The 27,726-nt window shown below is 35.2% G+C and overlaps 1 protein-coding gene across 6 annotated transcripts in view; it reads left to right on the top strand.

The window, feature by feature from the left end:
* LOC145692252 (uncharacterized) overlaps positions 1-23,703 on the top strand; it is a 48,844-nt gene extending 25,141 nt beyond the window's left edge. For 5 of the 6 annotated variants that reach the window (XM_081767550.1, XM_081767566.1, XM_081767560.1 and 2 more), the window contains exons 6-8: positions 5,534-5,660; positions 9,196-9,315; positions 22,311-23,703. In XM_081767550.1, the coding sequence (XP_081623676.1) occupies positions 5,534-5,660; positions 9,196-9,315; positions 22,311-22,501 (438 nt within the window). In that variant the 3' untranslated portion in view covers positions 22,502-23,703. The remainder of the gene's footprint in view (positions 1-5,533; positions 5,661-9,195; positions 9,316-22,310) is intronic. The other variant, XM_081767571.1, reaches the window with a different exon arrangement.
* The last annotated feature ends 4,023 nt before the right edge of the window (positions 23,704-27,726 follow it).

Genomic DNA, 27,726 nt, shown 5'->3' with positions numbered 1-27,726 from the left:
CAAAAAGTGAAGGTCTAGCTGTTGATAGTGTTGTCTTCGAATGGTTTTCAGTAGCAAGAAGTAAGAACATACCAATTTCCGGTCCTTTAGTTCAGGAGAAAGCTAGGGAAGCAGCAAAAGAGCTAGGGTTCGAAAATTTTAAAGCGTCGAATGGCTGGCTGGAAAAATTTCGTACCAGGCACAACATAACTTTTAAAACCATTTGTGGGGAATCAATCGACGTTCCAGTAAAGCAGGTTGAAGACTGGAAGGATAAACTTGAGTCCATTATTTCAGGCTATAGTGAAGAAAACATTTATAACGCAGATGAAACGGGTCTTCTCTTTCGTGCTTTACCTGAAAAGACATTAAGTTTTCGCGGTGAGAAATGTTCGGGTGGGAAAATATCAAAGGAACGATTAACTGTGCTTTTGTGTGCAAATATGGCAGGGGACAAAGAAAAACCATTAGTTATTGGGAAAGCAGCAAAACCTCGCTGTTTTAAAGGCATTGACGTTAGAAAACTACCTGTAGAGTGGACAGCGAACAAAAGATCATGGATGACAAGGGATATCATGACAGAATGGGTTACAAATTTTGACAAGAAAATGGCAAAACAAAAAAGAAAAGTTCTACTTTTCCTCGACAACGCTTCTTCCCACCCACAACTAAAATTTAAAAATGTAGAGTTAATTTTTTTACCTCCGAACACCACATCAGTCTGTCAACCACTGGATCAAGGTATCATTCGAGTATTCAAAAGTCATTATAGGCAGATGATACTCAGACGTCTTATTGCAAAAATGGACCATTCAGTTTCTTCTACAGCACTTAGTAAATCGATCAATGTACTCGATGCCATTGGTTGGGTAAATTTGTCGTGGAAAGCAGTGAAAAAAGAAACCATTCGGAACTGTTTTTCGAAAGCTGGGTTTTCTGCCCCGTGCGAGCCAAACGTGGAAGACGTAGAGGGTGATGAAATCAAAAGTTCTATCCAGACACTTCTCGTACAAGCTGGACATGGAAATGTTGAGGCGTCCGATTACACGTCTATTGATAAAGATTTGTCAATTGAAAACAACGGTACAGAAATCGCTAAAATCGTAAACAATGTGAAAGACAATGAGTGCAGTGAAAGTGAAGAGGAAACAGCAGAAGCAAATTCGTTGGATCAACTCGAGATACCAAACTACAAATTGGCGTGTCAAACAGTTGAACAGTTAAAGAAATTTGCCATTAATCGCGGTGACACAGAAGCTCTCCAATTGATCCAACAGTTACAAGCAAATTTCGAACAGAAACTAGTGTCCGTAGGATGTACACGGCAGACAACTATTGCAGACTTTTTCCCAAGAAATTCATAGTTGGTGAGTTCGTTCTCAACATTTTCAATATTTAAAAATAATACTGTATGCACTTATTAAGCTATTTTTACTTTTAGTATAGGCGATATGTGAATTAATGGATTTTTTACAGGGTGATGACATGTACTTAAGAAAATTACCATACACGCATTATCTTTTGCAATATACAAATATATTAACACATCCCCAGCAATATTATTATTTAACAATTGAATTTCTCCTTCATCCCTCCCCGTAATTCAAATACTGTACGTACTAAATACAGTATTTTCATATTGAATTTTACGTATTTACGCTCATACATAATGTTTTTACTGTATATTACTGCATACAATTACCGTTGGGAGAAATTAAATTTCTGAACCTCTCTGTAGCGGACACCTCTCAATAACGGACAAAAATTAATGTCCCATTGGTGTCCGTTATTCAGAGGTTTCACTGTACTAGTAAAACGAGTTAGTTTCTTTACACAGTGTGAAACTTGGTAGATTTCCAAACTATGCGAGTTCAGTACTCAAACCTGAAATAGTACATCATAACTACTGGTTACAATAGAGGAATAAGATCAAAGATAGAACCTGTTCTTCTGACGCTGAATCCATATCAAAAAACTATTACTTGCTCTCTCTTACTGTTTTTACTGTATAGAGGTTAACATTAAAACGAGAGTGGTAATTGATGTCTTATCATTTCCGGTCACAATAAGGAAATAAAATCAGAGGTGAAACATTGTTACTACTGAATCCATATCAGAAAATTGCATGTCGCTAATTATTTCCGTTTTATTCATTATACAGTCAGTGTTGTAACCAAGAAATCTTCATCACTTCCGGTTTCAGCAACTCATTTTTGGTTAGCTAAATCTGTCAGAAACAGTTTTTCGTTATCTCACCGTTTTTTGCTCTATGAAAGTCAGTATTGGAACAGGACGTACTAGTAAATTTTAACCACTTCTGGTTTCCGTAGGGTGTTGCGGTTTGTGATGGTATGTTCACTTAAGACACTGAGTCGATTACAAGAAAAACGTTCTTGTCGCCATTTATTACTGTTTCTGCTCTATAGCGATAAACGTTGAAACCAGGAACGGTTTAATTCTACCACTGCCGGTTTAAATAGAGAATTAACGGAGGAGGGGAACCTATGAACCTATTCTTGGGACGCTGAATCGATTGCATGAAACCGCTTCTCGAAATCTCGTGTCAGTTTTGCTCTTTGGATATCAATATTTAAAACTGAAGCACAAGTAAATTTCAACTGCTTTCCGTCGTGGTAGAGTGTTGTAAGTGGTGATGATGTGTTCTCCTGAGACTGAACCGATTGCAATAAACCGCTTATCGATCTGTTACCGTTTTTGTTCTATGGCGATACACGTGGAAACCGGAGATGGTTGATTTCTATTTGGTCTAGGAATTAATTCGTGCGGTTTTTAATAAAAATTGAAGCTTTATTTCAAAAACAAAGTAAATGAATACGTTAACAAACATATTGTCCATCGCTAGCCACTACTTTCTCCCATCTTTCAGGCAATTTACGGATTCCGTGTCGAAAGAATTCCTCATCTTTTGACGCAATCTAATCAAAGATCCATTTTTCGATATTTTCTGAAGAAGTGAACCGCTGTCCAATCAAATCGTTATTCATGCAATCGATCAAGTAGTAGTCAGACGGAGCAGTGTCTGGTGAATATCGCGGGTGGAGTAACACTTTCCATCCGACATTTTCCAAATAGGTTTTGACCGGTTTTGCGACATGTGGTCGAGCGTTATCATCTTGATAAATAAGTTTATTATGCCTGTTATTCCATTCTGGTCGTTTTCAGGCCAGAGCTTGCTTCAAACGCATTAATTGTTGTCGATAGCGGTGTCCATTAATAGTTTCACCAAGTTTCAGAAGTTCATAGTACACCACACGTTTCAAATCCCACCATATATACAGCATAACCTTTGCACAATGAATATCTCGTTTCGGTTGTGAAGGACCTGGTTCACCTTGCTTCACCCAGGCCTTTTTTCGTTTAGGATTCTCGTAATGAATCCACTTCTCATCACCAGTTACAATTCGATGCAAAAATCCCTTCCTTTTCTGTCTTTGAAGCAGCAATTCGCAAACGGTTTTTCTTCTTTCAACGTCTTTCTTTTCAATTCATGTGAAACCCAATAAGACATCTTTTGAATCATTCCTATGGCTTTGAGACGTTTGGAAACTGTTGTTTGCTCAACTCCAAATGCTTCTGCAAGTTCGTCCTGCGTTTGACACGAATCCTGATCAAGCAATGCTCTCAATTCTTCATCTTCAAATTCTTTTGGCTGTCCAAATTGCTTTTGGTCTTCCAAGCTGAAATCACCACCTTTAAACCGTGCAAACCACTTCTGACACGTTCGCTCAGCTAGAGCATGGTCACCAAACACTTCCACTAAAATATGATGACTTGCGGTAGCACTTTTCTTCATGTTAAAGCAATGAAGAATAACTCCCCGCAAAAACACTTTATCAGGCACAAAATGCGCCATTTTCAGTTGAAGAAAAAATGTTGTTGTTTCCGCTTCAAGCAACTGACATATACTAAACAAGATGCTCAATGACAGTAGTTTTCAACGCATGTTTGGATCAACGAAACTATGGGACAATAAGCTAGTTACGCCATCTTTTGTAAAACCGCACGAATTAATTCCTAGACCAAATACTTCTTCCTGTTTGAATAGGGATTAACGGAGAAAGTGGAACCTACTGTTGAAACGGTGAATTAATTGCAAAACTGCTTTTCGAAATAATTTACCGTTTCTGCTCTATGGAAATCCATATTGAAACCCGTAAATTTCAATCACTTGCAGGTTTGACGGAGTGTTCCAGATGGTGGCGATTTGTTTCCTTGAGACGCTATCGATTGCAAAAAACAGCCTGTCGCTGTCTACTGGTATTACTGTTTTTGTTGTATGGCGAAAACCATTGAAATCGGAAATGACTAATTTCAACCATCACTTTGAATAACAGGTTTAAGAGGAGATGGAACCGGGACGGTGAATCGATTGCAAAAACCGCTCTTGATATTTCTTACCGTTTTTACTCTGGTACATGTTGACAGACAGACGGACGGACAGCCATTCTATATTACTTCTGACACTTATTCATAGCATGGTTCGGAAGTCTAAAATGAAAATGAACATTGATAAATCATAGCTCTGCGTGAATTAAATTCTACGTACACACACGCTATATATGATCTTTCACTCATGGTCCACCTCTCAACAGACTGTACAGTGTGTGTCAAAAGGCAGTATCAGTACGGTCGCTTCTTCTATTATTCTAATCTAGGCGGGAGCTCCTCCATGGCTAAGCGGTTAGCGTACGCACCTTTGGCGTGGGGGACCCGGGTTCGATTCCCGGCGGGAGCTCATGTGGTTCGGATTCCAAGTTAATCAGTAGGTCCACGTCTCATATAGCCTCGCTGCTGAAAGGGACGCTAAACTAAACTCAACTCAACTCTAATCTAGGCGGGCACAGAATCGAGAATTACTGGCGAGTAGAACCTGTGATTGTAGTCCTGCTTCCAGCAAACAGTTGCATATTGTTCTAGCTGACACCTGGGTGCGACATTGGGGATTTGTGATGGCTGTGCAAACGGCATTGGGTGCTCGTGTGATGCGGAAATCCAGTCTTGGATCTTAGGGTTGATGTGCATGTGCACCTCGGAACAATGAAACTAACATGAAAGCACAGTAGACAATTTCCCTGCAACGAGTTGCGCGAGTCAGCACAGCAACTCCCTGGTCTTTTGCAGACCTACGACACATGCTTAATCAAACTCCGGTATCAGCACAAACTGAGCTCGCTGCAATCCCACAACGAATCTTCCAATGTTCACAACGAATTTGACGCATAGTACAGAACTGAATATACTTCACCATTTCTTTGACAGGTCACTAGTAGCTAATAGGAGCTTAGAGTTTCCACGGCCAGTACTTGCTTCCTTCTTCATCCAATAACCCTCTACCAGTAAGCTACGAAAATATGATGTTTTTATGTCACATCTTGTTATCAATATGAATTCATTAATATAATAAATTCTATTTTCTCGAACTTGACATTTTTCCGTAAGCGTATTCAAAAGATTAGGATGTATGTAGGTTACAGTTCGTATTTTCTTGCATTAATGTATTCTGTGTCTGTATGTTCTATTTGTATATTTGCAGGAAAGCACTCTTTTTAGCGGTAAGAAGTCACCATTAAGACAATTGTCACCAAGACAGTCAAGAAGTAGTACAGATGAAAATTCAAAAGACTTTCCTTCTTCACAATCAGAAACACTTCCAAGTCATGGTGAGTTTTCTTTTCTTCTGTGTCAAAATGTTTTACTTCAAAATGAATCCAGAGTTAGATATTGTGATCTTTTGATGTATTGAGCTCAATAAGAAGACAATAAATATGTTACATGCTTTGTGTTCATGACTTCCATTCATACATTTCAAACAATTTGGTGAACTCACTTCTGAATATATGGTTAGCGTACGCGTCTTTTGGCGCTGGAGATCCGGTTCGATTCTCCGTGGAAACTTATGTTGTTCGGATCCCAGATTAAAGCTGTAGGTCCACGTCTCATGCATCATTGCCGCTGAATGGGATACGAAACTCTAATCAAACATTATGCAACGTCTTTGAAGATAACTACAAGAAATCAAGAATTTGTGAATCGTAATAAAATTTCGTCTAAAAGAAGTAACTTGAAAAATGCAAAATGAAAGCTAGAATAAGAGAAAATATAAATGCAATCATAAATTTAACATAAATGAGGAGTATACTAAAAGTGTGTGCCGTTTTGTTTCAAAATTCACATGCGGCATCGGTGACCTCCATCCTTGATCTCTAAACAGTGCAGGTTTTGTTTACTAGGTATGAGCAGTTGAGTCACAATACTTGAATCAGTAAGACGTGTTTCTTATGCTGCCCGGGAACACGGAATTTCCGGTTGAAGACAACGGGTAGTTGTGAAATTCTTCATCGCAGAACAGCAAAATGTTTTAAATTTAACACACTTCAGAAGAGAAGGACGCAATTTCTTGAGAATTGTGACGATGGACGAATCACCCAGAAACAAAAAGATAGTCGATGCAATGGAAACATCACCCTCCAAAAATTTTCGCCACGTTGCTCCATTGAAAAGATGCTGTACGCTGTATTCTGGGATTCCCTTTTAGTGATATTATCACACCCTGTTCCCATACACTTACGGGCGAGTATTTTCGTACTTTTGGTTACAAAATTTTTGCCAAAATTGACTGAGAAATGACATCAAATGGGATGTAGCAATTTCATCTTCCACATGGACAATGTACCATCACATCATGGTAATGTTGTCACCTCATTCTTGGTTGACCACGGTATTGAACTTCTGCCACATCCAGCCTGCTCACCAGATTTAGCCCCGAGTGACTTCTGGTTGTTCCCAAACCTCAAGGATTCTCTTCATGGACGTCATTTTGCCAGTAGACCTTCGTTGGAAAGTACTTTTCTCAAGTGTCTGAAACATACCCCCAAAGATAACTATGCCACATGCTACACAAGATGAACGAAGTGATGAAAATTGAGTATCAATAAAGAAGGAGAGCTTGTTGAGAAATAAACATAGGTTAGTTCCCTGTATTTCCTTGTTCTTAGAAATTAGAACGAAACGTGTTTTACTTTCGGTGTACAACTTGTAAGTCGTAGTAATATCCGGTGGAAACGGGCTCTTGCGGGTCAGAGTAGAACAAAGAGATCGATAATTTCAAATATCTGGGAAGTATTTTGACGAAAGAGGCTTACTGCACGAAAGAGATCAGATCAAGAATTGTCATAGCCAAAGAAGTATTCAACAAGAAAAGATCACCCTTAACTAAGCAGACTTAATATTAGGCTAAGGAAGAAGTTGGTCAAGTGCTATATATTGCACTGCATGGTTCAGAGATTTAAACACTACGAAAGTAAGATAAGAAATATTTAGAGAACTTTGAAATGTGGTGTTGAAAGAAGATGGAGAAGATAAATTGGACAGAGAGAGAGAGAATAACAAACGAAGTTGTTTCAAAACGAATAGGAGAGAGAAGGATATTTTTAACCAGCATCCTTCGTGGAAAGACCAATTGCATTGGACACATCTTGCGAAGAAATTGTCTTCTTCATACCGCCATAGAAGGAGAGATGGAAGGAAAGCTAGAAATATGAAGAAAAACACAACTAATCGATTATTTGAAAAATAGAAGAAAATGGAAATTAAAAGAGGAAGCTGGAGATCGAGAAACATGGAAGAAATATATCTAGGCCCATGTATTCCGTTATTTTTATTTACGAGGTTTCAAACTGAATTTCACATCTCCAACTTAAGTGAATTCCCATATTTATTCGGCAACAGATAAATAAAGGAAAATTTAAAATACCTCTCCATCCCCCTTTACCCTGAGGATCTAAATTTTCGAAATCGCTGAAACACAGATTCTCTTATTTCGTTTAAAAATTTATATACCGAATTTAACATCTCCAACTTATACGAATCATCACATTGATCAGTTTCAAAATAAAGTGAAATTTTAATGTTACAGAATCGATTTTAGTTTTTCCGCTTAGAATTGGAATTTTCAAAAAGCTGAAATTATGTGCTCCCTTATTTTTATATGAGACTTTATATACCGAGTTTCTCATCTCCAACGTAAACAGATTTTCACATTCGGCGTTTGTGAATAAATGAAGGAACACTACAGTATTATAGAAATTGGTCCTTCCTCTTCCCTATAGAAGCAGAAGTTTCGTAAATACTGAAACACGTATTCCGTTATTTTTATTCAAGAGCTTTGAAATCGAATTTCACATCTCCAACTTAAGCGAATCTCTACATTCGGCACCTTGGTATAAATAAGTGAAAATTTCAATTGCCCTCTCCCCTTTTACCCTTTGGAGCAAAATTTTTGGAAACACAAAAACACGTATTCTCATTTTTCTCTTATTTTCATTTAGGAGTTTGTATACCAAATTTCACAACATCAACTTAAGCGAATCCTGACATAGAATATTTTCTCAATAAACAAAGGAGAATATAGATATAGAAATGACCCAACTTTTCCCCCTTAAAAGCAGAATTTTCAGAAAGCAGAATATGATTGAAATTACCTTCTTTCTCCACTTCGCTGCGGAAGTATCAGAAACGCTAATATACTCCTTATTTTTATTTTAGTCTGTATACCAAATTTTAAATCTTCAGCTTAAGCAAATCCTCACGTTCTGATCTTTCTGATTAAACAAAGGGAAATTTGAGTATTTTATAAATGTTCTTCCTCTTTTGAAGTGGAATTTTTGAAAACGCTGAAACACGTATACTTCTCTTAATTTTCAAGAACTAAGCTGCAAATTTTCGGTTTTCGTTTGTAGATTAGTTCTTGAAATGAACTTCTTGAGTAACCCTGAAAATGGTCCTTGAAAGTACCGAAAGTTTGTCATAGAATTGTATGTGGAAAACGGAGATGTGCTGTAGTCGCTAGTACTGTTTTACAGTAGTGCCCGTTTAAAATTTCCATATTGTCTCTATTTGACATCCTTTGTTTACATAGGATAGGACATTACCCCTCTTTAGTTAAGAATTTATGTTTGAAAATAAAGAATGCGTTAAAAAGTGATCTATAGGAATTTTTATTTTTTACCTGCTGTGTTTTAGTTCTTGCCGTGTTGCAGGCTTACTGTTCGCTTTTTTGTGTTAATGAGCTGAAAGTTCAAAATGCACATATGCACATCGCTGTAAGTTATTATTTGAACTTTTAATTATTATTTAAAAAAGAAAGAATAAAGAAGATGCTCTTGGCGATCTTTTAACGTGGCGCTTTGTCTTCAGATAATGCTTACCATTTGAATGTCGGAAGCACTGCAGCGCCTAGTTCTCGATTGAGTGTGATGTCTGCTAGACTCAACATCACACCAAGGCCCCACCGAAGATCTGTCAGTGATATTAGAGGTACGAATTTGTTGTTTGTTCAGTGAGTAGCTGCAGAGAAGTTGTCAGTTGTAGTTAGAGTAGGTCACCAGTATCAGTACAATAGCTGTTGTCGGTACGACCTGTCTTTTTCTCCTTATTACCATTTGCTTTTTATTTGCGCTTGTAGTTTCCAAATACCAACATAAGGTAACATTTTGATGACAGTCTGTATACGTTTCTAGAAATATATATTTGTTTGTCACAGTTTTAATAGTAAATTCTGTATTAAAATGTTTAACTGTTAAACATTATTGAAAGTAATAAAGTTTTTTTTTCCATTCCTATACTTTTTGAAAGGAACGTAAATGTGATAATAATAATAATAATAATTATTATTATTATTATTATAATAAAAAGAATTGGTCAATAGAATATATCATTCTTGCTCAGTATTTATCATTATTGTTTCTTCTGTTCTAATATTTCTTCCACTGCTGTATTTGCATATTTGGAAATATCTATGTGGTTTAAGTATAATCAGTAATTTATAAATATATTCGCTGTTAAGAAGTGATAGGTGCAAAAATCCATAATAGAAAGCTGTGGAAGTGTAAAAAACTGAAAACCAGAGTGTCTTGTTTTAATTAAAGGAATAGAAAAAAAAAATATTATCTTTTTCATTCTCAGTAAAACTACTAAGAATGTAATAGTGAAAGAAATGCTTAGGATAGATCAAAGATTGAAACACGTAGTATTGAAATGTGAAAAGTAATGTTAGCAATGCTTACTTTTTACTTTTAAAATTGATGTATAAATAAGTATCCTTGAAGGAAAGAGATTTATCTGAAGAATTGAAACGAAAATATAACTTAATGCTTCGAATAATCTTAGATTGGATATGAAGCATGTAGTGTTCTTTTATAAATTTAATGTATGTAAAAACTGTGGCAGAACTTTAAATTCAGGGTACCCTAAGCAATTCCGAGAATAGATTTCTGGTTTGTAAGTTTTTAAAGCATTTTTGCTTAAACATACAATTATATACAGAATGTTTCAGAATAGAACATCAGATTTTAAATGTCTGCGTGTGTGAACTGTGCGTATGACATATGTCTTCGTATGTTATACATGCTATATGATTATCGACAAATTAGTTTTAAAAATGTTACTTGGGTATAAGTATTCTATGTGACTGCGTATAAATGATTTATATGACTTTCTTTAGTGACACAGACAATACCGATGATATTGAAATAATGTGATAAATGAATAAAACTTCCGCTATGTTTACTTCATGGTACCTGTTTTCACTGTGTACAGCGCAGTCAAGTTGCAGATTTTCAGTTTATCTGAAGTCCTTTGTAACGATATATGCAAACAACAGAAAAAAATCACGATATTAGATCGGATGACCCAGAGTGTAATGTCACGGTATTCCCTGCGACCCAACCAACAGCAAGATAAATTTTGGTGAGATAATTTTCGATATCCAGTGCCAAAAGAAGCAGGCTTACCTTGGAAAATGTAGTTGCTGAAATCTTTGTAATTTACGGAAAAGACAATTCAAAAGCATTTTCGGGTAGAAGTGACGATACCTTTTGTTCTTCATGAAAAATAACTGACAATAACATTTCTCCGGAAAGCTCCACAGAAGGCGGGAGTCGTTCTTACGATCGATTGCTTTGTGTGGATTCTGCATGCCCCACACGCAAACATTGTGGCAATTCACTTCCTACTTTAGCTCATCCGGATCTACTATTAGTTAGTTAATTTGACAATTAACTTAAAAAAAAAAAAAAAAAGGGTTTCTGAAAATGCATCACAAATAACCGACCTTAAGACAATATTTTCAGGTCAATTCATTTTCGAGCCGGTCATACGGTGATGACATCCTTTAAACGTTAGTCTTACCTTTCTACTGGCACCTCCAGTCTGTTCCATGTTTGCTTTCTTCACCCATCCTTGGATCTTCAGTGTTTGCAAAATCGCTTTTAACACCGTCTAGCCATCTATTTTTTGGTCTACCTTTCTCCTCTGTTAAAGCAAAATCTTTCATTTATTTTCGTCCGTAACACATGTCCTAGCCATTTTATTTGTTGTGACTTTATAAATCTAACTGCATTCTGTTTTGTATTTTTAATTTGTTATGCCATTAATTTGTTCGCTATTTCTGATGCTTGTTCTTTAATTGATCGATCAGATTTCCTTATTATTCTTTTCAAAATTGTTAGATTTATTTCATTCTCTTTTGTGAATGGCTACACTTCTTATCTGTGTATTACCATTGGTCATACAATTGTTTTCGAGATTTTCATTTTTATTTTTTTTTCAAAAGTTATATATTTGTGTAACATACTTTATGGCCTTGTTGATTGTTAGGCTAAATATTTGAACATTTCATTTATGATATATTTCTTTCTAATTTTATTGTACTGCATATTATAATAGAAATGTTTCGTTTTCTTTGTATTAGTTTTCAGTCATGTTTTGTTTACTTCTCTAAAACATACTTACTTCGTGAAGTGTGTGTGGTGAAGCATTACCACACACTTCATCATCTTATATAGATTTCAATTTTTCCCCTTCCATACTTCCCTTAACACTACTCAGTGCAGGAATGATAGAGCACCAATCGTAGCCGTGTCACAAAGATTGCTGCACACATTAGAATATATTGATTCACTCCCTTGTGTGTTCACTCACTATGTGTAGTTCTCTATTGGTAAAACCAGAGCCCTTTTTTTTTTTCTTGGAAAAAAGTGCCGGTACTCACCGTGAACACGTTATTCTACGCGTTCTAATTGGCTGCGAAGGTAATCGTCTAAATTCAACAAATGAAAGAAATTAGCACCTTTTTAATTCATATAATACGCTTTTGCTCCCATGTTAAGTTGAAATATTCATTATGTAAATGTAAAACTTAAAAATATGAAGAATAAGAAATACATGAATCACTTCTTTAAGAAAAGGTACTAGTACCGTATCTCAAGAAAGGAAGAAAAAGAAAAAAAGATTATAACATAAACTTTACTTTATAATGTACACTCAAGTTTCGTATTAGTATCTTTTACGTTTATGTCATTTGCTGTGACAATTTTCGAACAACTACGTATCTATGAGCCTGTGTGTGTGAGGAATTATCTGCCTACTGGTCTACCTCCAGTCTCACTTGAAATCGTAATTTTTAATGTTTAGGTTTCCAAAAAGACATACGTATTTCCTTAAAGTTCAATAAAGTAATTCTTGATCAGAATCCATTGCGTTCTGCTGTAGTTTCTCCATTTAATGGAAGCAGAATTTTTAATTGATAACTTTTAGTAGGAATCTGAGAGTTACAAGTCTGGCATAGAAAAGTGCAATTCATATATTACACTTTAAATATGACTATTTTAACTACACCAACAAGAAGTTAATAATTTTTATTCCATGAGTACGTCAGTTATTTTGTACATTGTAATCTGAAATTCGTTTGGCACTTTTTTTTTTTTTTTTTGTGTGTGTGTGTGTGTGTGTGTATAAAGTGACTGACCACTGCAGTGCTATGCAAAAGTTATTTTCGAAATTAGTATCGGAAGTTAATGACTTCTTTACTCAGTTGAAGTAGGAAAACTAAAGTTGTATCCTATGAATTTATATTACACTTTACACATCTGTCACTGACAATAATTCAAACTGCAATATGTTTGAGTGAAGATGTAGGTTGTTCAAAACAGTCCGCCCGGCCATACTAACGTGTTGAGTATTTCACACATCGGAAAACTGCTTTCAAAATTTATATATACATGCAATGAACAGTGGGTACATTCAATTGAAACAAGTGAAGCACTGCATCAGTAAGCAATTGGTTTTCTCAGATGCAGTCTGGTTGTGTTGTTCAGTCTTTCTCTCGAAAACTTCCAGATGAAGCACAATTTACGTTTTCCCTTGTCGTTATCCACGAACCCAATTATTGTGTGAATGAGCAGTAAAGGGATGAGGCAGAACAGGTCGCGTAGTGAATCTTGTACTTTTTTTTTCTTTACTCTGAGCTAGTAAAGTCCGATCAATTAAAATCTTGAATTCAAGAATAAATAACATATGTCAGTCTTTTGTATTTGTAAGAGACATGCCAATAAACAAAATAAAAAATGAATTGATATGTTTACTGTATTATAAAGTGATTTTTATTTATTTATATAAACACTGTGACTGCAAAATGGTCTGGCTAGTAGATTTTTTGGCTGACGAGTACTTGGAAGCAAGATTTTTCAAGCCCCGGCTATAGAGCTTGTGTAGGATCACCAGCCGATCTGGATGCGCTATAAGAAAAATTGTGTTTAAAAGCAACAGCTCAATCGCACTTCATCTTGCGAGCTCTCCACATTGCATTTGGTTTAGTTGAGTTCAGCGTTGCAATATCTTCAGATTTATCTGTAGATCTACCGATTATTCATAGCGATTCGGAAATTAAGAATGTATGTATGATCTACAGATTTCTTTTAAATTGAAAAGTACGTCGAATTTCTTAATTGACTTTGCAGTAATACTATATTTTAGTAACTCGTACAATTAACAGAGAGTTATGCAATGTAACATGCAAATTCCAAATATGTAATATTATAGTGTAGTAGTATGTGATTTATAATCGATTTTGTGTGGAGAGTTGTAGTTACAAAACGTCTTGTCTTTTAATTTTTCCAAAGTATCTCTTTCATAATAATTTTTATTACCTAATTCAAAATATACTGCTGGCTGATCTGTGATATCTTCCACGGAGAAAACCAGACTATTTACTCGTAAATAGGAACTCCAATGTTAGGTTTAAGTTTCTGTAAACATTAGTTTCACTTTATCTGTGACTTAAGCCAGTCATTTCTAGGTGGATGTTCTGTGACGTTAGAGTTTGTTGCTTCCATTCTTAGAGAACTATATAGAGAGACATAGAAGAGACAGAAATCTGTGACGTTGATAAAAGAGAGAGACGATAGGAAAATAAGAACATCGATGGATAGTCAGTTGTTTTGAAGACACACTGTTGGTCCATGTATAACTACTTGTGTACTGCCAATACTTGTTTTATACAGTTCACCTGCTTCTTTTAACCCCTTTCTTCGATCATAAAACCATGCTTTTACGTCATACATCGACAGGTTGGAAACGACTGACATAAACTGTCATTCAAATTGAATCGAGTTGCCAAGAAATATGGTTTTCAGGTCAGTCACAAATTCTCTATAAATATCGGAAAATGTCTTACGTTTTCTAAGAACTATTTTACAGATGACACAGTTTACTCAGGAGTATATCAAGATCAAGCAGTGTGTAGCTACGATGAAGGTACGTTGGCATGACTGAAAAAATATTGGAACGAGAATCAAGGCGTATTTAAGGGATGCTAAGGATTGTGAGTCGGCGGTTTCAGAAATATCAAAACACCTAGGTGGATCGAAACGTCAAATAAAATGTGTCAAAATTATTCGCAAAAGTGTATTACAAGTTAAAAGGAACTTTATGAATGCTTTTATATAAGAACAAAGAATCGTAGTACTTTAAATTTAGATCATGAACTACATGAACACAGAGATTTTGTAATAATTGCTTTAACAGAAACTAATTCCTCTCTATGTACAGCAATCAAGTTCAGATGTATTTTCACAGGAGATCAGCAAGAACAACGGTTTCCACATAGATTACGTGTTGCCATGATTTCTAAGGTGTAATTATCATCATATTTGTATTATAGTGTGTAATTTCTCGGTGATTTTGTATGTGTTAGGTGTTTTTAAGATTGTATACCAATATTTATCATTGTAAATACATTTTAGAAATATTTGAAACTAGCTGTGTGAAGTGTTCATTACGTTAATAAAGCCAACAGGACTATTTTGAGTAATTCACATCTTTATTCTGTTGTCAGTGGTAGAGTGTAAAGTGTAATATGAATTCATTGGATGGCAACTCTCTTCATTACGCCAACTGATAAAGGAAGCCGTTACCTTTCGACACTAATTTCGAAAATAACTTATCCAACGCAATATTGTGTGGAATAGTGTGCGAAATAATGTTTTTCTTTATATATTTATATATAAAGAAAAATATTATTGATATTTATTGCGGCCTTTTCCGTCTGTTGACAGTGTACGTTCGTTCAACAACTAAATTTTAAAAAGGAAACACTGGTATACTTTTCAGGCATAGAATATCTGTGTCAATGTGCTTAATCACAACTTTTCAAAATACCATAGTTAAAATTTAAATAAAATAATTATTTTGTATCGATACATTTTTGTCATTGTATATATTTTTAAATAGTATGCATATATATGTTTATTGTAGATTTTGTGAATAATTGTAGCTAAAGATAAATTATTACAAACAGCAAGTTGGAAGATTATTTGTATCTCTTCACGCCGTTATAATAGATAATTCCTTATAATTACTTACGTTTTTTCAGAAACAAAGGAAATTAGAACCCCAACACTAATCAATAAGCAAAGGCGTAACTGCAGAAAGCACTTCCAACGTGCACAGAGATGCAGCTCTTGATTTTGAAGAGTCTTAAAGTCCATCTGAGACATTCTCGCATCTATCGGTACTTAATTGTTAAATCAGCCTGCCAAGATTTGTTTAAAACATTTGTGTAACAACTGGACTTCTTCAAACGTGTTATTTGCTGTTTAACATAGTAACATACAAAAAATGTCTTTGTTTAACAATAATTATAGAAACACAAAACGTATACAGACTTAACAATGCATCGCATAAGTAGAGAAAAAGTTGTGTGGTTCGTAGATAGTTTAGTAATTCTGAGAAAGTAAAATGCATGGTTTAATCAACGCATGTATATTACTTAGTTGTGTAGGAAGTAGTAGTCCTAACATAGTTACTGTAAGTTTCGATATCAGATTTATTGTGTATTAAGTGAACAATGAGAGCAATTGTGATCTGAATATCTGATTTGCAGCTCCTTGATGTGGCTATCGTGTGTTTTGCATATGACAATTCTTTCAAGTAGCATCATGTACAATCATATTTGAGTAAAATGTAGATATGATTTTTTTAAATGAATTGTTCGATTTCAAGAGACCGGTAAAAGATCAGATTGAGTAAAAACATTCTAATAATTATATTTCACCTAACCAACCAGTGTTTCTATCTCCACCCCGATATCCTAACATATTACAATTGCTTTTGATATCTGTAGAAAACTAGAATGTTTCAACAAAAAATGAAATCTTTAAGTTTAACGTCCCACGCTTATGCCGGTTAGGCTAAAGGAGACGGTGATAATGAGAAATGAGTGAAATGGAGGAATGAAGAAAGTGGGAGGAAACGGGAGAACCCCGAGAAAACCCACGAGCACGGTGTTTGTCCACCACAAAGTCCACACGGCGCGAGCTGGGATCGAACCAGGGACCCCAAGCACCGGAGATGAACGCTCTACCACTGAGCCACCGCGCCCCCTATTTCAACAAAAGTGCAGTTAGTTGTGGTACAACACACCAGCATAAAATGACTAGCAAAAAATAAAAAGTGACATCGTTAGAAAAGTCCAATAATTGTTCGCTCTTGTTTTGTTTAAACAGGTAAAGAAAAGCATTTATGTTGAATGGTAGAATCTTGCATCAATAAAGTGAAATCGTTGAAAGTTACCAGTACTCAGTTAGTGTACTCAGAACTTCATAAGGGGTGGAGGGGGTTCAAGATCTCAAGTTCATATCATTGCAGGATTTTGTATACATCTCTTGATCTAATAAATGTTTATTTTTGCATAATGTTTTGCTCACAGGAGGGGTTTAAACCTGGATCTCCTCTTGCGCTCTCTTTTGAAAGTCTCCATTCATTTCTTTTGGGTCCTAAACAATATGCAGTTCATAAACATATATGCCGTAACAATTAAGTGTGCTTTTTCGCGGAAATCTATTTCCATCTGCATTGAGAAAATGATATATCACAATAGGTAAGTTAAGAAAAATGTGCTGCCTGAAATCGTGAAATCATATCAGTTCATTTATGACATTTTGAATTTTTAAAACTTCGTCATGCATTGTGTGTTCATGTTTTATATTACCAAATTAAATAATGCTAGTAAGAATAACATATTACGCGTTGTTTCTTGTTTTTATAAGGAACAACTTTTTTTTTTTTTTTTTTTATTGCTCACATTCGAATTAATTTTTCCTTTAAAATTTAAAAATAACACATGCCAAGAACTTTCTTTCGAACTTATATAGAGTAGCTTAATATTTTTGTTAGAACTGCAGCATTTGTTAATATTCACGAGAGAGAGCGTTAAGCTTTAGGTTTTAAAAAAATATCGAATAGAAATATCTGGAGATTATTATTTTTATACCTAGATCTGAATTTGCTTTCGGAATATACAATTTCGTGTGCTGCTTTCGTAAGGCTCTGCACTTTTTTATTGTATTTTATTTTATTTTTTTAAATACGTTATCGGAACGAAATATTTTTAGAAAAACTTATTCCAAAGCACCCAGAATTGCTTGTGCATGTTTCTGCAAAAAGGAAGTTATTGCCTTTCTCAGTATAGCATCCTGTTAAATCAAGAAACAATCTGAATGAAACATTTACTTTCGTACGAATAATGAACGAACATACCCAATTGCATCATGAGACATTGCAGCAGTTTTATTGGGGAACGAAAATATTTTATGTACATACGTATCTAAAAGTAATTAGCAATATTAAGTTGGCGATACTGCGAAGCAAGATGAAAATTATATATACAGGGTGGTAGGTAACTCAACCGAAAAACTTTCGGAGGTGATTCCTTATATGAAATGGAAGAAAAAAAAACTTATAAACATGGGTCGAAAAACGTCTTCTTTCAGAGTTATGAAACGCCGAAAATTCGAAAAATCACGTTTCAAAACACCCTGATTTAGAAATTATAGGACCTATCCCAAGCGGTTTAAGGAACTACACAGGAACTAGTATGCGCTCTATCTAAATATCCATGTTTTACCATCTTCCGTTATCCGCGAAACGAACTGTAAAAAGGAAGTTGAAGTGTAGGGATACTCCTTTAAGTACTAACGGTGTGTTGGTTTCGCTGGTACCGGTGAATTCTGAAACATGGATATTTAGACAGAACGCATAATAGTTCCTGTGTAATTCCTTAAACCGCTTGGGATAGACTCTATAGTTTCTAAGCCAGGCCGTTTTGAAACTTGATTTTTGAATATTCGGCGTTTTATAACTCTGAAAGGAGACGTTTTCCGACTCATGTTTATTAGAACTTTTTTCATCCATTTCATATAAGGAATCACTTCCCAAAGTTTTTCGGTGGAGTTACCTACCACTCTGTATATATATATATATATATATATATATATATATATATATATATATATATATATATATATATATATATATATATATGATCTTTTAAAAATTGATTTACATATTTGAAAAGAAAACAACTTCAATTTTAATATTTTTCAATATGTTTTACGTTTTAAACGAATGTAATTGTATGTACCAATAATTGTAAAACTTCAAAAGTTCACCTGTTTAAACCAATAATTATTTAGTTTATAGGTATATAAATGTGAAATACCACTGACTCACCGATCACTATATCTTCAGTACACCTTGATATACTGAGATGAAATTTTTCAAGATTGTTACGTTAACACCGAAGTGCTCGCTAAGGAAGTTGTAAAGTGATAACTTAAGGAATTGTCTCATTTATAGTCTTTATATGAAGTTTATATTGATTATATTAATTTTCCACTAAGAAAATCTGTACGGGAGTATTTAATGTAACTACTACTACTACCTAAAAACTACCTAAAATCCTACAAGTAAAAGCATTAATGCTTCTGCTCCTGGCGCTTCTTTGATGGAGTATCACAGATGTGATTGACCGAAACTGAGAAACATACTAACAGTCTGGAAAAGGTTCGTATTATAATAACTTTTGGAAATTTTCCGTTTAAATGAGATTGGAATTGCAACATGTTTGCATCATCTTTTGAATTAAATGCATATTTTAAAACTACATCATAGAAGGAATATTTAACAGGGAAGTAGATGTAATTTTACAAATTCGAGCTCACTTTTTTTTCAGCAAGGATTATTTCAGTAATGCTTATATCGTTTAAGACTGATATAAGAACAAACTGACGGCACTCATGCCATTATGTAGGCTTCCAAACTCAGAATTGCAAATGCCTCAGGCTACAATGAACAAGTGAACACTCACTGGTGACCTCTAACGAATCCCACTTCAACTTGTCTTACAGCGACCACTTTTGGTGCGTAAGGGTTCCTCGTTCGATTTCAGTTCGCGTCTGAGCTTTGTGGTTAACAAACACTGTATGCATGGGTTTTCCTGTTTTGTCCCAATTTCTTTATTCCATCATTATTATCTCTTAGCCTTGGAGCATAATCGTCGGTCGTTAAACTGAAAACAAACAAAATCAAGTTGTCCTACATTGGTGGTTCTATACACGGTAAACGCTATCATCGTGAGTGCAATCTACTAGTCTACATTGTCGAGAAGACACAATCGCCCAACAGCAAGTATAATAGTGTCTGGCATTGTTTAGTACAACATGCGAATGTGCATTGAGGCAGTAGGGATTTAGATACTTATAACATGTGTTAGTTGAAGAGTTGACTTAGTTAAATTAGACGGTTTATTTCAAGAAAGTTATTGTAAATTGTTGTGGAAGGTAACCAGAAGTCGTGTTTGTTAATGAATATTCTGAATTATCTAAACAATATCATAAGAGAAGTCATATAAGTAAAAAAAGTAGACCTATGATGAAGAAGTCGATGTTGAAGAAGAATTAGAAATAAATTAATGAACAGAGTGAAGAGCAACTGCATGTTGTTAGTTACCTGCATACTTCGCGTAGTATCTAATCTTAACTACACTTGGTTAGCGACTGGATTTGAGGAAATACAATTGCAGTAATACAGTCATTGATCCTACACATGAAGGGCAACCTCATAAATGATTGCAGGGAATTTCTAGAGCCCAAGGTCGTACCCTTACTTCGGACACTCTGGATGCCTTATTTCAGGAGAACAATACCCGTTCCGATGTATCCCGGAATGTACAAACTTTTCAGAAAAAGCGGGTACGTGTGTTTCCCTGGCCTGCATTGTCGACTAATATGTCTCCCATCAAACATGTATGGAATATGGTTGGTCGGCATTTTGTTTGCAACGATCCACCAGCAGAGTTTCGATATCTTGTGAATTCGCATACAAACAGCATGGCAGGCTTTCTCAAACACATCCAAAGACCATTTTATTCAATATCACGTCGTATAGAGGCTCCAGTTACAGCACGTGGAGACTTCATGTCATATTAATTTATCAAGATTAGAGATGTTATACAGTTCTGAAATCATAAATTTTATATAGTACTGAATCTGTGGAATAAATTTCATCCCACTCACATATGTCATGAGGGACGTGCTAGAGAGTATGGTGGCAGGAAAGAGAGGGAGGGGACAAAGGAGACTACAATTGATGTGATGAACGATATTAAAACAGAAAATTCGTACGTGAAAACGAAGAGGTTAGCTGAAGACCGTGGATCATGGAAGTTTCTCAGTTGCGGCAAGTGACCTGCCAATAATGGCAGAATACCTATGATGATGATGACATACCTTTCTCGGTGTTCCAGTTTTCAGTATTAGCTTGTAGTACAGCTTTATTCATCGCGCAATTTAGGTATGTAGATCACGAATCGTTTGTTGAGAATTGGAGGACCGTTCATGAATTTTTGCATTCGGTTGTACTATCATAAATATTCTCCAATGTTTAACACGCGAAGGGGGTGAGGGGTGAGGACGCTGAGCCCACCAGCGGAGGTATTAGCTTATCTGCTCAATTTGCTCATTTTTCAAGTATATACTCATCTATCGAATCCTTGCAGAGAATTTTAGCCGCATGTGATATGAGCAATTGTTTTATATACCGCATGTCTTTGTTTAGCTGTTTTAAAACTGAAGGCGCTTGTACAGTCAGAAACAATATTGAGGATAGGTTGATGGTATAAGAAATTATAGCTCCAACCTATACTTAATATTGTTTCTAACTGTACAACGGAATCTCCAAAATATAATTTGGCTATTTCTTGCATTTTATATAGTTCATCCATACATGTAAGTAGCTCACTATGTATCTCCGCTAGATAATTTTTCATTCCTCATGTGTTGTAGAATTCATTCAAGTTCATTGTTTATCATTTTCACTTCCTTCTTTTGCATCCTTAACATCTAGAATAATTGATTGTTCCAATATATTCCTTTCATCTAAACTTCATTTAAAAAAAAAAATCTACTGTCACATTTGTATATATCTTCGTGCTCTTTCTGACATCTCTTCACACACTTATATATGCTTTTCTTCCTGTACATTAGAAATAGTTTTGTCAGCAAAAATACAATTATTTGCATTATCTGACATACTTCAGTCATGGTGGTAATTGTCATATTAATTAACGTTTCATGCGTACACCCACTCGCACACTTCAGTGAATATTTACCCACTGTTGTTTGGTTAATTTGTCATGGCGCATGTAAGTTTTAAAATAAATAAATAAATATGCAGATAGTGCTAATTATCATTCATACTTTGTGTGTAAAATTTCGATATACGAACTTCAAATGCACTTGAAGAAGCGAATCATGTCATGGGTTGGGTAGTGTTGCGTCACTGTTTATACAGCCTCAGCTATTATTTTATTTCCAATTCTATGTATTGTCGAAGAATGACCTTGTAAGCTAAAAAGTTTCTATAGTAATTGTTTGAAATGACAGACAGAAATTGACGCGAAATTACATCCATTCGACTGTTTTCTATGGAAAATTATAAATATATTCTTATCCTAATGGAACAACGATGAGACCTTCTCCTCCAACTCAATAATTGATCCATTGTTTTAGATATTTAAAACTATATTTTTGGTCTATGTCTATTTGACTGCTGAACGAAATTCACTTGATTTTCTCTTATATATTTTTTTATAATAGCAATTACAGAATAATACGTATATGTTATTTTATTTTCAGATAGAAGTACAAATCCTTTTCTGTTGCTCAACCCACCTCTTCTTACTGGTCGATCTCTGTCAGAAGTGCGTCGCCTGCACCGCAGTTCTGATGACAGTGTTCTTCTTGTTCCTGCACAAAATGACGAGTATCGAACGGAACTAGATATGGCACCCAATCTCCCTTTACTTCCAACCAAGCGTATGTCGTAGTAGAGTGAGGAAGAAAGAATTGAGTTCTGCAGGCTGTACCTGCAATTTATATTATCTAATCAGCTGTGCATTTATTTTATTTATTTATTTAATTATTTATTAGAAATGACTATATATGTATATATAATATATATATATTTACAAATATATATTAAAATCTATTTTTATGTGCACAACTAATGGTAGAGATATGCTATAAGCTACAGAGCACAGAATTATGATCTGTGAGATGTGTAAATACATATATCTTATTTTGAGACATTGAAATCTAGCTACTGCTGTATTTATTGTGTTATATAAATAAAAGCGCGCTGAATAGGAGGTAAAAAAATGTGTGCTATATAGTCATAATAAAAACTACAGGGTTATCCTTGAACGTGGTTCAGGGAATTTAACGTAAAGTACTGTATTATTCTTCCATGGATAGTGACATTATATGTTAAGTTTAGCTTGAAATTCTAAACATTCAGATTTAATCTAAAACATTCCATGCAGGTGATATAGTTCTTAGCAATGACTAGTCTCGACAAGTAGGAATCTATAAAGAGAAATGGATGTACTAGTGGTAGTTAAAATATGGTTCACTAATTGTCACGATAATTTATTTTTGTGTTATATCTTAATCTTGTGGGGAGCTTTTGAAACAATATTTGATTTGTAACATTGGAGCAATATGATATAATTGGACGTTAAGTCGTAAACTTTATTCAGCATACACTTGAAGTAGATATTGGTACGAGTAGTCTGAATATGATCACAGACCATGTAAATTTGTGGTGAAGAACATTGTGTTCGGTGGGTTTTCTCGGGGTTCTCCCATTTTTTCGCATATTCTCACTTCACCAATTATTTCATTAATCATCCATCTCCTTTAGACTATAGGATATAGACGAGGGACATAAAACTAGAAATTTCATTTCATTTCGATTTGAAGTAGATGTGAACAAACCGGAATTTTTGCATTCGCCGAACAAAATGTAGGAACAACCTTTACGCTAATTTGAGATCAGTTCTTCGAAATATTTACAAGAAAAGTAATTTACTGTTCCAGACTATCAATATCACAGATGTATGAGTTAGATTAGGAAAAGAAAATACAGGAGGAATGATGGGATCTACAACAGTATTTAATATTGAATTAGAAGAGTGTCATTATTTTATCCAGACCCTTTTGTCTTCGCGATTCTGTGGAACAGTTTGAAGCTTAAAATATATAAACTAATGATTATATCTCTTGAGCTGTATGACTGTGAAACATGATCGGTTACTTTCAGAGAAGAACGCAGATTGAAAGTAAAATTTATAGGCGAATATTCGGACCCAAGTGGAAACTTCATAATGAGGACTGCATAATTTTTACTGTTTATCTATTATTCTTAGGATCATTAAGTCTGGGAGGCCCAGGTGGGCAGGTCGTGTAGCTAGAATGGAAGAGAATATGAACGCTTTGAAAATTATAACTGATAATTCAATCAGAAATAGACCGTTAGGAAGAGCTAAATGTAAATAGGAGAACAGTATTAAGATGCATCACGGCGAAATAGAAATAGAAGTAGAAACTGGATCAGTTGACTGAAAGAAGTCAGTGGGGGGAAGGAGGGGGGGGGGGAGAACTTTTGTGAATGCGGCATTGAACCTTTGGATTCCATAAACCATAAAGTTAGTTAGTGAAGAAGAGTCTACAAAGGGAAAGCGGTATTTCGGTAGGAGGTAGAAGGATTAGGTGTATACTGTTTGTATATGATATGACTCTTGTTGCGGAATCTGAACAAGGAAATTTATAAAGCTGTGAAGAGTATGAGAGAGAGAAAAATCCAAATCAATAGTAATTGGAACAAAGTAGTCTGTATCAAATACAAAAGTACGGGGAGGGGGAGTAGAACAGATAATTAACTTGTGGTATCTAAGTAGTATTAATACGTATTAGTGAATATATGAAGTATAAACGTAAAATAAAATCAACAGTGGGGCTGGCAAAAGAAACGTGTAGAAAGAAGGAAAGTATATTTTGTAGTATTTGAATGAAGAGTTAAGATTTATCGAATATTTCGTATAAAGCGTTATATGGGTATAGAGAAGAATGGATGCCAGTTTGGTTGATTAGGAGTTTAACTTCCTCCTTATCAATATCAAAGTTATATGAGAAGTGGATACACAGATTAACATTAGATCCAAACCATACGAATTACTACTAGAGAAAATTACCAGAGTTGATCGAAAAACCAATATGATAGTACTCGGAATAGTAAAGCAGGAAATAACAATATTGAATGGAATTGCAGAGGAAGGGAGACTAGTTGAAACATTGTCTAATATGGAACGGTATCTTGATGAACGTACTAGAAAGGTACATGTGTTTTCACTAAAACCTAGACTGCCTTCCAGAGACTGTTTAAAAAATTGACCCCAGATCCGTACGAATGCTCAGTAGGTCTGGCTCATTTTCTCTGCATTTTTGTGACAGACAGGGACAGAAATTGAATGATAATATTGCAGTATGGAAATGTGATAATATCATTGTAGATAAAAAGAAATAGCTACAATACAGAAAATTACTATAATTACAAGTCGAAAGTTAGATACATTATTTGTATTTTTAATCTAGAACGATTAAAAAAGCGATGAAAATAGGGAAAATGTCATAACTAAAGATAGACTACAATGCTTAACCATCTGCTTTACACGATTTGTTAATAGTTTCACTGCCAATTTAACCTTTAAACGACGGAGGGATTTAAATGCCGCAGCCCCTTTTATACGGCGCCATTTAAAGCGTTTTCGTAAGAGTTTACAAACAAATCCATATCTTCACCCCTATTTATCCTAGGATCATGGTTCATACCTCATTCTCTTCAGAATGGAGCTGGCTTTCAAATGGTACCACTTGCATGCTCGTATCATATACCAGGAGAGGGGAAAATGATTTTAAATATAAAATTTCGTAGGGGGGGAATTTTTTTCCACACTTTGGGCCCCTCTGGAACGGCTCTGTGTGAACGTAGAGATCTCAAAAAAAAATCTGGTAAATAGTACTTGGTATACTGAATGTGTGTGCTAAATTTCAAGTTTATATCTTGAATACTAAGGGCGGGAGAAATTTTATCAAGAATTCCCACAATGCCCCAAATTACCGCAAAACACCATGATCTCAGGTAAAAAATTTCCTGAGACATCTCTATTTACCCTAGAACTACAATCTGCCAATCATTCTCTTCAGAATAGAACTGCCTTTCAGGCGGTACCATTCACATGTCTCCATCATGTATCTAAGGCGGGAAAATCCCGATAAAAGGAATTTTTTGGTGTAAATATCCCTTTTTTCAAATTTTAGCCCCTCTGGCTCCCCCCTGTTTTAACGCAGAAATCTGAAAAAAAATTCCGTTAAATACTACTCGGTGGACTGAATGTTTGTGCATAATTTCAATCTTCTAGGTGCAAAAATAGGCCCGCAAAAAATTATATATACCGACAACGTCCCATATTCCCCTATACAGAAGTATATTTTGATAAAAATTCCCCGACACATCCCTAATTACCCTAGGGTCATGTTTCGCCCATCATTCTCTTCAGAATAGAACTGCCTTTCAGACGGTACGACTCACGTGTCTCCATCATGTACCTAAGGCGGGAAAATCCCGAAGAAAGGGATTTTTTTGGTCTAAATATCCCTTTTTTCAACTTTTAGCCCCTCTGGACCCCCCTGTTTTAACGCAGAGATCTGAAAAAAAATCTGATAAATACTACTAGGTGGACTGAATGTTTATACACAATTTCAATCTTCTAGGTGCAAAAGTAAGCCTGCCAAAAATATATATATACTGACAATGTACCATATTCCCGTATACAGAGGGATATTTTTGAAAATTCCCTGAGACATCCCTAATTACCCTAGAATCATGGTTTGCACATCGTTTTCTTCAGAATAGAACTGCCTTTCAGGCAGTACCATTCACATGTCTCCACCATGTATCTAAGACGGGAAAATCCCGAAGAAAAGGATTTTTTGATAAAAATATCCCTTTTTCAACTTTTTCCCTCTCTGGATCCCCCCCCTGTTTTAACGCAGAAATCTAAAAAAAATCTGTTAAATACTACTCGGTGGAGTGAATGTTTGTGCAAAATTTCAATCTTCTACGTGCAAAAATAAGCCCGCCAAAAAATAATGAACATAGGCTTAATAAAAGAAAATATATATATATTTGAGAATTATGACGTCATCACCTCCTATGTCTCGACGCAGGAAGGTGTGAAACCATACGTAAGGTCTTCTACAATGCCTCTTGACTTGAAAAACAAAAAAAACCCGGACGAAAAAGCTCAAATAGAAGAGTTATAACGCAATGTACCATGAAACACACAAAAGGGATAGAGTGTGGACTGTCTGGACAGAAACACTCTCACACACACACAAACGCATTCACGCACACACATTTTCCCTTATCTCATCAACATCATTGGTAATAAACACCTCGAAGTGTAAGCTGAGTTCATCACAAGAGAAACAATCTCCTCGTGTCAGCAGAAATAATTGATAAACAAGCGGTCACAAAAGTCAACGTGAAGAAATGAAAAAAAAATAAAGGGAGGAAAAGTAACCAATTTTATGGTTTGTTTGGGTTACAACTGGTGAACCATATTTCAGTCACGTGTTTCTTTGATCGTTTTAGAACACACAGATGCTAGCAGCGGAAGGTTTGATGCAGGATAGCCAGTGCTACATTAGTTATTGGTCTGAATAATTCTTTTGGTCGAAAAGGACCAAACCGTATTTTCAGCCAAAATCGCTATTGGTCGAAAACGACCAACTTCGTCGTGTATTGTCCCCAAAACATACTTTATCTAATTACTTTCCTTGGAGCCAACACTATTTAGTAATTTTGAAAACTCCATCGGAATAAGGAGTGTAAAAGCAAAAATATTTGAAAACATTCTGTTGTTTTCTGGCAGCATGTGATTCATCATACCCATCTTTTGCGTATAGCAGGTTGAAAGGAAAGTGGTCTTTGTTTCTAAAAGGGTTGGAGAAATCAAGAAACAAAGTAAAATCATATTTACTTGCAATGTCAGTATTACAGCCTTCATGCCACAGTAAAATTTCCTCATGTTAGAATATACTGAAGCGAAAAATAAATAAAACTGAATAAATTTTGTTGCGCATAAGGCGAGTTAGTTTTCTTTCTTCCTTTTTTAAGCTTTTAAAATTTATTAAATGAAATAATCATTTA

The sequence above is a fragment of the Thermobia domestica genome, chromosome 1 (genome assembly GCF_964235325.1).
Source record: "Thermobia domestica chromosome 1, izTheDome1.hap1.1, whole genome shotgun sequence".
NCBI classification, from domain to species: domain Eukaryota; kingdom Metazoa; phylum Arthropoda; class Insecta; order Zygentoma; family Lepismatidae; genus Thermobia; species Thermobia domestica.
This window is presented reverse-complemented; position numbering and strand designations above follow the sequence as displayed.